Source organism: Akebia trifoliata, chromosome 4, assembly GCF_017979445.1.
Source record: "Akebia trifoliata isolate Shusen 1 chromosome 4, ASM1797944v1, whole genome shotgun sequence".
Taxonomy (NCBI): domain Eukaryota; kingdom Viridiplantae; phylum Streptophyta; class Magnoliopsida; order Ranunculales; family Lardizabalaceae; genus Akebia; species Akebia trifoliata.
The window spans coordinates 9,573,535-9,583,701 of NC_141378.1; the positions used below are offsets into that span (position 1 = coordinate 9,573,535).

Below are 10,167 nucleotides of genomic sequence, written 5' to 3' on the forward strand. Positions count from 1 at the left end.
AACTAGGACTGTCAAATTGAATCAGATCTACATTGGGTTGAGTCAATCTGAGAAGGATTGGATTGGACTCCAAATCAATCAGGTAGGAATCAGAGAGGACCCTTATTGGATCATGTTTAATATTTGATATTTGGATTCAAATCTCATTTCGGACCCTTGTTGTATCGGATTTAATATGATCCCAATGTTAGGATTCAAATCTAATTTGATATCTAAAATATAGATAATCTTTTATATATAATAAAATTTACTTTCTCACATTTATTTGGATCTAACCCAATGGATCGAGACATGATTGATCAATTTAATCAAATTGAATCTTTATCAGAACCCAAATCCTCAACTTAGATCTAAATTATTGAATCGGAACGGAACGATTTTTGGGTCAGTCACATCTGATTATTCGACAGCCTTATTTGAGATGTACCCCTGACCTTCTCAAACTGACGATCATTTTCTTCGATGAGAGATTAAAAAGATAGAAATGCCCTCATCTTCGATTTCGTACCAAACTCTCTTGATTCCTCCCCAAATGACCCTTTTTAATCTTGGGGGTTACGCGACTTGTTCTCGATAATATTTAGTTAATTACTCGATTTTCTTTATTATTATTATTATCTTCCACATCAATGAAAAATAAATAATTAAACCCAAGATGACGTTACCAAATAAATCCAGGATTGAAGAAAATGTGCATTTGAGAAAAATGTCTACGATAAAAATGAATAATTAACAAGGATCACACAAATACATGGAAGTTTTCAGCCTAAAGATTGAAGATATGAGGGAGTTCACCATGAGAGATTGAATATGAAGATATTTTGATCATTTTATGTTGGTCTCTCATAGGAGAGCATGGTAAAGGGAAATGTCATTAGTTTGAAAACACACATGGGTATGTTAATTTTCACCAAAATGTGAGGGGGTGTGTCTAAATTCTAAATTCTAAATTCTAAAATCTCTTCTCTTTCTCGAGTCTAGACTTAAAGCTGAAGTTTCCTCTATAAATACTCAAAAACCCATGTATCATCTCTCATCAGAAACAACCTTATACAAAGTTTCTGAATCTCTTTCAGGTCTACTGTTTTTTTCCTTCTTCTTGTAGAATCCAAAACAGAGAGAAAAAAGAAATGGGTATCTCTATGATGAGGTTTCTCATGGTTCTTTCACTTCTTTGTTTTGGTCAATTATGCTTCTGTCACAAGAAGAGCAATTGTGGTGGTCAACTTGACCCACACTTTTACGTCCACACGTGTCCAAAAGCTCTCGACATAGTTAAGTCTGTTGTCTCAAAAGCTGTTGCTAAAGAAGCTCGAATGGCTGCTTCTTTGCTCAGGCTCCATTTCCATGACTGTTTTGTTCAGGTTCTTTCCTCCTTAATTCTCTCAAGGGTATTTTAGTCAATTACAATATATGATTGATATAGAGAGCCTTTATTGCCACACAAAATTTTACTCAGAGCACCCCATAATGTGTCATGTGAATTGGGGTGCTTTAAGCAAAATTTGACGATATCAAATAGTGATGCTATTAGCACACCAAATTTTACTTATAACACACCAATCCATATTCATTATTGGTGTAATAATAAAATATCTCTATTAAAATTTAAAACCATGGGCATGTATGTTCTTACTGAACTGATGAACTTATATATTGGATTGAAGGGATGTGATGGATCCATACTGTTAGACACCAGTGGAAGTATAATCAGCGAAAAGGGTTCGAACCCAAACAGGAATTCGGCTCGAGGGTTCGAAGTCGTCGACCAGATAAAATCCGAGTTGGATAAGGAATGCCCGCATACTGTCTCTTGTGCCGATGCACTGGCTCTTGCTGCGAGAGATTCTACTGTTTTGGTAAAAATCCATCCGAGTTTTTTTTTTTTTTTTTGTTGGAAGGGATATTTTACCAAAAAAGCTCTAGTATTTTTCCACAATTATGGTCTAGCCATGTTTTTGAAATATTTATCGAAAGTGTCATATATCTGTTTTGGTATTTATTTACTTAATTTACAAAAATGGATACAGCTGTGCAGTCCCTTTGGTATTTTTGAGTTATTTGATTGAATTTGCCTTTATAAACTTATGTGCAAACGCACGTGCATCATAAGGGCATACTTATAATTTAGAAAATATTATTGAAGTGGATTTTGTAATCTTGGCACTATAATTGACCAAAATGACTCTGATAAAATTAAATATAAATATAAAGATGAGGGCATTTTTGGCCTTCCAAATTTTAGTGTCAGAAAAATACCTATTCGATTTTCACTCATTATAATAGTAGAGATTTTGAAGTGAAGTTCATAGAAATGATCTTTCATTTGACGTTCATAATAAGCTCACTTTGGTATTTACAGTTATTTATTAAATTTACCTTTATAACCTTATTTTGAATTTTATAAAAATGATCTCTCTACTTGATGTTCACTAAAAGGGTATAAAAGTAACATTACAAAAGTGATGGTACATTGGTGTGCCCATTCTTTAGATAAGAGTCATGATCATATGACTTGCCATGTGGCATACTCAATTGACTCCCTATGTGACAAGTTTGAGATCATAGATCTGTACGTCTCAAGAAACACTATTGCACTTCCCCATAAAAAGTGTATCCCGAAGGAATTGATATCTTGAGGCGTATAAAGCGATTCTCGAACTTGTACACATCAGGAAGTCAATTGGGTATGCCACCTGGCAAGTCATATTATCAGGGCTCTTTGGATAAAGGGTTTAAAATATGTTTAGACTAATAGTTTCAACAAAATAATTGCCCATTTTGATAATTTAAACACCTTTTTTTTTCCTTAAAATACTTCTATAAATACATATGAATTGAACTGATTTAGTAAAAATGCTGTGTGTTTAGGCTGGTGGACCGAGTTGGGTAGTCCCACTGGGAAGAAGAGACTCCAGGGGTGCAAGCTTAAGTGGTTCTAATAACGACATTCCTGCACCAAATAACACATTCCAGACCATTCTCACTAAGTTCAAGAGACAAAAGCTAGATGTTGTTGATCTCGTTGCCCTCTCTGGTAAATTTATCTAAGTTTCTAAGCCATCTTGTGTTATTTGGATTTTTTTATTTTTTACCAGTATTCTTTAGTTTAGTTTAAGTGATCTAAAATGTTTTAAAATACAAACATTATATGAATTCTAATATTACCCTTAAATGACTAAAATGAACTTATTTACTTTGTATTGTTATCTAAATTTCTTGTAAGGACTAAGTTGTCATTTTATCTTTTTAACGGCTTGTGATTTTCTTCCATCACTAATCATTTTTTTTACTTCTCCTCCCTCCCTTTTTAAAAAATAAAGACTTGACCTTTGATCATTGACTTTGACAAAGTCTATCTTGAAATAATAAAATTACTCCCTTATTTTGTCCTCTTTTGATTTCCAACCTAACATCATCAATAGTCAGGGAGTTAGTCAAGTTTTCTTTTCAATCCAACCACTTTCACATGAAGGGTAGTTTTGTTGTCATTATATACTACTTGAATGAAATCAGAGAGTCAAGGGGTAAGTAAATTTTTTTCTCAATTTAGTGGGACAATTCAAATTTTCCTAGAGATGGAGGAGGTAAGTCAAAATAATCCTATAATCTAAGGGACAAATGGTGTAATAGGGAAAATATGAAAACGATCATGTATGAGGCCAAAATTACTGGCCCAGCCATGATTTTAAAATATTTATTCAAATATGGTATTTATTTATTTTTACCAAAATGGGTACTGCTATACTGTCACATTTGCGATTTTACATATTTTTAGCCTTCTTATGAACCCCAAGTAGAAGATCATATTTTTCTACAAAAAATTATGAAAAAGTCGGCACTATATTTTTATTATTTAGGCTTTAGAGATGGTTTCACCATGAAAATTAGGGTATAGAAGTAAATTCAGTTAAATAGGAATCTTTGTGGAAAAAATCAGTTAATTTGTATGAAAATTTTGAAAATAAAAATGAATAAAGGTAAACAATATATACCCGTTTTGGTAAAATGGATAAATACCAAAACAGGTATATAACCTTTTTGATAAATATTTCAAAAGCGTGGCTGGGACACTAATTTTGGTAAAATACTCTGGCCGTTTTGGTAAATGACCCTATTATAATTGTAATAGAACTTGAAATTTCAACTCTGATTTGGTCATCCAGGAAGCCATACAATTGGAAATGCTAGATGTACAAGCTTCAGACAAAGACTATACAATCAATCAGGAAACGGTCAACCCGATTACACACTTCAGAAAGCGTATGCCAACCAATTGCGGTCCCGATGCCCACGATCGGGTGGTGATCAAAACTTATTTTTCTTGGACTTCGTTAGCCCTACGAAATTTGATAACTCCTATTTCAAAAATATTTTAGCTTATAAGGGGCTCCTAAGTTCTGATCAAATTTTATTAACAAAGAGCGAAGCATCGATGGATTTAGTGAAAAAATATGCATCGAACAGTGAGCTTTTCTTTGAGCAATTCGCTAAATCAATGGTTAAGATGGGAAATATCTCTCCATTGACAGGTTCGAGGGGTGAGATTAGGAAGAACTGCAGGAAGATCAATACTAATTAAGCAAGATATCGGCTCATAAATCCTTTTTTTCCCCAAATTTTTCTTGTTTTTTTTTTTTTAGTCCAAGTGTTTGTTATGTTGAAGATGGTGTGCTGTAGTTGTTGTTTGTAGCTTTTGTTACATGTTTCCTATTAAATTTGTGAGAATTTTAGTATTTCAATTTATAATAATAAGATTTTAATGTTGAAATAAATTATCATTCATTTTGGGTGATTTAGATAAACCCCTTTTATATTTTTTTGCTAAATAAATATATGAGATATCCCATAATTCCATTTGATTTATACTCGCATGATGATCATGTATCCCAATAAGGACCATCAAAATATCAAACATATCAGGTCCCACCACTAATCTTGCATGTGAAGTTGGTTTGTCAATGGATCGGGTTTGGATTGGATCGTGTCGATTTTGTATCAATCAGATAAGGATCGGATCGGATTTAGAACTAATCCAATGAGTATCAAATCGGGTTCTTAATGGGATCTCAATATTAAAACCCGAACCTACGCCATTAACAACTGGATAGGATTTGACGTATAAAATCTAAATAAACTTCATACCCATTTGACCGTTTTGCCCCCCTCACTCTCTATTTAATTTGTTTTTGCCCCCTACCCCAAGTTATTGGATAATTTAAAAACTTCTCCACCTTTTAGTAAATATTTCAGATATGCCACTTATGTTTTTATATTGACGACATGTCCACTTTAACCTTATTGTCGACACGGCCACACACACAATTTTTTTTTTTTTTTTGACTGATTTGAGATTCTTTATCAAATTGGTAAATATTTAAGATACAACTATGCTTATGGCATGCCCCTATGACCTTGCTCTTCTTTGTTAGAGTAACATAAAATGGCATAAATACCATCATTTTTAACCATAGAAAAATAGTTAAATTTTTATTAAATTTTTTCGTAAAATCAGTCATTTCCAAGTTCTTCAACCTCTATAAAAAAATTAATTTTAATTTTAATTTCATCTTGAATCCATCATTTTACACATCAATTTAATCCCCTATTAAAAAATTCTCATAATCTTCTAATTCAAAAAATCCTATTTTTTAAGATTTGAAAAATAAAGTAGATTAATATGAAAGTTGGAAATTAGAGAAAGTTTTTTATCCGAGAGGTTTAAGATGACTTGTTTTGGAAGAGAAATCGAAGGCTTTTTTATTTTAAATTGAAGTCGAGGGTAATGAAGTTATTTTACATTAGTCAATTGGAGAAGGCTTGTTTTGATGAATATTTGAGATACCTTATATTTTTAAATCGTTGACGTTACCCTTTGATTTGGGTCACTAATGAGAAATTACCCAAAGTCAATCATCTTCGATTGATGATTATATATATATATGTAAGGAACGTTCAGAAGCTCTAAAGAGAATCAAACATTGTGCCAAACATTTTTCAAATCATGGGGTAGAAGTTTCAGAATTTGCCGATTTTTTGTGAGGATGATCTCTATGATGAAACGATCATCCTCACCAAAAATCAACCCATTCCAAAACTTCTAATCCTAGTTTACAAGTTGAAAAATTGTGGACTGTCCGATTTTTGTAAATCACCTTTGATAGTGTTAGAAGTTTAAAAACTGGCTGGTTTTTGACGACGATAATCTCCTCATCATAGAGATCATCCTCACAAAAAATCAGCCTATCCCGAAACTTCTGACCCATACATTGAAAAAATGTTTGGCATAATGTTTGGCTCTCTCTAAGACCTCTGAACACCACCCATATATATATATATGTGAACACCACCCATATATATATATATATATGTATGATATAATTTATATACTTTCCATTGGGTCCTTACCAGACGAGGATATGATTGATCCATATTCGATCCAGACTTGAAGCTATTGGATTGGATTTCGGATCATATGATATGATCCATTGACAGCCCTAATGTGGAAGAAGGTATGAGTCATTAGAGATCTTACACATCCACCACAAATGAGAGAGAGACCCAAACTCAGTCACCAAAAATATAAACTTTAAGTTGAATGAACAAGAGAAAATATAGGTAAGGTTGTGGATATATCTATTTGGCCGTTAAATTCTTAATAACTGTCTCCCTTAATAAACTTATATATACGAATTAATTCTCATATTTCACTAATTTAACACCCTCTCCCTCTCTCATAGTAACACAACTGATACGGAAATCGTGTCCGATACGTACCTGAAAAAAGAAATGGATGAAGCCAAGAAATTTGATATGGGGCAACTAAGGGCCAATCTTCCTCGAAGGTAATTAAGTTCTATCATTTCTATTAATAAATTTTAAATTATGATGAAATCCAACAATTCCAGTGTCATCTCGGTAATAGATATACCCGAGCAAAATGATGCATTCATCACATCGACTTGGATGACCTTTGAGCCATTCGAAAAAAGAAATTTAAAAAAAGATTTTTTTTTTTTTTTTTTTTGAGATGCCGTTGCGAAGATTTTCTTGTTCTTCTCTTCCCTTTGATTCCCAACTTTGTGGAAAAAAAAATGATCATCTCATCCAAGATCTTAAGTCATCTTGGTATCATTTGTGAAGGAGATCGCCATAACAACATTGAAAACCATGCTATTAGTATAGTTTATAACATAAAAATAACTATTAATAAAATTTATTTAAATTGAAAGATTTTATTTCTTTCAAACCTAAACAATAAGATTGGATTTTTGAGGAGGTTCAAGACAATGGGTATTTATTAGCCGTAGGTACGAGCTAGTTTAGTTGGTAAAGTCTATAGGTGATGATATCGTAAACCATAGACCTGAGTTTGATTCCTATTAACATGGAATTACTAATTGTTGGAAAAAATCTGCATTTTTTTTTCAAATTTTTGTGACCAAGTAGGAATATTTGAGCTACAATTCAAGTGGATCCCATTAATTTTTTGAGGATGGACCACTTGGAAACTTATTCATCTCATTGAAGAGAATAGTTTCATGTTTTAAGTTGTCAAAAATTCATTATGGGTGAATGACAAATCGACTCTTAAGAACCCCTATTAGCCATGGTTTGTTGTATGTGGTTTATAAGATTATTGAGTTTATAAGAGAAACTCTTTAGTCCCACAACGAATAGAAAGAAGAAAATTGTCTAGTTCTTATATAAAACTTCTTATATCACTTAAGTGTATATGAGAGAGAGACTTGGATAAGCCCACGCACGCCCACAAGGGGCCCATGGGCTCAAGAAGGATTTGATCCATTGGTCCAAAATATCCTTAATGCGTGTGCGGGTGCAAATTTCGTCAATTTGACTTCACTTGGGTGCGCACGATGGGTCCTTTTTGAAGGGGTACACCCCTCACCATCCATTAGGACACCTCCCTTGATTTCTTTGGGTGTCTCTTAAGAGGCACACATACACATTCCTTTTCCTAAGAGACACTTTGTCTCTTAATTTTCTATAAATAGGTCATCTCGACCTCAGTTTTATTAACTACAAAAAATTTTCTCTTCTTCTTCTTTGCTGTTTAAACGTGCAAGCATTCTGTTTTTCATTTTCATTCTTTGAGAGTACAAACAGTAGCGTTCGGTTCGCTAGACGTGTAGATTGTAGTGCTGCCTCTACACGTGTGATCGTTGTATCCTGTGAGACAATTGTTCATTGATCTGTGTACACCAAGTTGCGGGAACAAAATTGTCTTAAGGACATTGTGTTCAACACAAGCCTCGGTCAAACTTCAAATTGTTCATTCTCGGATATCTACCGAATTTACACTAATTTCATTAAAAATAGACGTACTAATAAATAAATAAACAATGAGCATTTGTTCTAGATAGGGCGACAACTTGGGTGGGCTGGCCTGAGCTCAACCCGATTGATGGATGGGTGAGTCCAGGCTGAGTTATGTAGAGTCGGAATTGAATCTAGGTTAGAATAACTCAACTTAACCTTAGTTTGGGCTCAAGGTTGGGGCTGAGACTTATAATAATATATAAAATATTTAAAATTATTTATTTATTTTTATTTATTTTAAAAATACTTTAAGTTATTTATTGTTAAAGATATAAAATTTCTTTGTTAATTAAAACAAAATTAGAATCCACCAAAAACTACCCAACTCAGGCTATAACCTGAGCTTAACCTGAATTCAGAACTTCTAAACTCCGGTTGAACTTTGGTCAATGAGCTTAGGCGAATCAAGTTGAGCTCTACCACTTGAGTTGAGCCTGGGTCTACCCTCCAACTTGCCCAAGTTGCAACCCTAGCTCTACAGCATTTTTTTTTAAGAAAAAAATTAAAAATTTTAATTCCCATATTTCTCTACCTTAGCCCTCTTTCTTATGCCACGGTTAGAAGACTATGTCATCAGTTTGAAAATATAATGTGTAAAATTCAACAAAACCCAAAGGAATGTCTAAATTGGCCCCTTTTTATTTTAAAATAAATTTTAACCAATGCATATAAGTTGCGAATATTTCCATTAATGGAATTTCATTCTTACAGAAAAAGAGGGTTGTCGAGGTATTACTCGGGGAAATCACAATCTTTTACATGCATGGCCAATGTCCATAGTGTCGAAGATCTGAAGAAGCCAGATGTTCCAGATGCCAAGAAGAGGAAGTATTCAGATAAGCGTGAATCTCTTGTTCCTCTCCCATGTCGAGGAGCTTCAAGCAGCACCCATTGCTCAATGCCTTACGTAGTATAGAAGAAGAGAGACAGATGATTTGTATAGATCATTTTAATTTCATTGGAAATACTTTCCAACACTAAAAGAAAATTAAAAATAAAAAGGATTGAAATATCTGGGGTGTACCACATCATCCATGTTGAAGGCATCTGAATACCAGCTTTTTTGTTTATAAATAAGATACATTTTGGATTGGAACTCTCGATTGAGTAAATTGAATTGACAACAAATTTTTCTTGATTGGAATTTTGTTCAATCCGTTCTTTTAAGGTGCCAGCCAAATCGTCCCTAATATAGGGCAATCCATGGGTGTTGATACCACAACCTGAGTTAAATAAAAAAACATTTTTTGGAGTCAAGTTTGCCTTCGAGATTCTCGCAAAAATGAGAAACAAAGAGGGGATGAGCAGCAAAAAAATCAGACTCCAGACCCGCACTTTTGCAACAATTCGAATGAGTTTAAAAAATTAAAAATAAAAAAAGCATTGGATTTTAGAATAAAAAAATGCTTCTATTTAGTTAATGAAAAAATGTATATTTTTCCTTGGATTATCGTCTCTTCACTCTTTACAATCAAGAATAGACTGCTTTAAGCTGCTTTCACCAAAAAACCCCCACGGCTTGACACAAAAATGCATTTTACGTACATAAACACCAACCAATTGACATCGAAGCCACAATTTCTCATAGAAGTGATTCAAAGAGTGGTGATCTCTAAGAAACACTTTTGCTGCAAACAAAGTGGCATCAAATGGACTCACATTCCACAAATTTGTATGGGGTTTCAAAAAAACATATACCTGCAGCAAGGAGGTTTGAAGTGTCACTACAGAAAACCTGCACCCCTGCAAGAAATGCAGCAAAACTTTGATGGAGGAAAGAAATCCAACTATAAACAGTCCTATGTTTTAACAAGAAAGACAGTGCAG

At 33.5% G+C, this 10,167-nt stretch overlaps 1 protein-coding gene across 1 annotated transcript; it reads left to right on the plus strand.

Annotated features, from left to right (window-relative positions):
- Positions 1–1,019: 1,019 nt before the first annotated feature.
- On the plus strand, positions 1,020–4,783 carry LOC147403632 (peroxidase 49-like). Its single transcript, XM_086439278.1, has 4 exons — positions 1,020–1,364; positions 1,668–1,859; positions 2,872–3,037; positions 4,167–4,783. Exons 1-4 carry the CDS (start codon positions 1,131–1,133, stop codon positions 4,580–4,582), a joined length of 1,008 nt encoding a protein of 335 aa, XP_086295404.1. The 5' UTR covers positions 1,020–1,130; the 3' UTR covers positions 4,583–4,783.
- Positions 4,784–10,167: the final 5,384 nt, after the last annotated feature.

What these genes read in the sequence shown, in the direction of transcription:
- LOC147403632 (XM_086439278.1), top strand. Translation starts at nt 1,131, where the DNA reads ATGGGTATCTCTATGATGAGGTTTCTCATGGTTCTTTCACTTCTTTGT. An exon ending in TCCATGACTGTTTTGTTCAG is followed by an intron (nt 1,365 to 1,667) that starts GTTCTTTCCTCC and finishes ATTGGATTGAAG; the next exon opens with GGATGTGATGGATCCATACT. An exon ending in CGAGAGATTCTACTGTTTTG is followed by an intron (nt 1,860 to 2,871) that starts GTAAAAATCCAT and finishes CTGTGTGTTTAG; the next exon opens with GCTGGTGGACCGAGTTGGGT.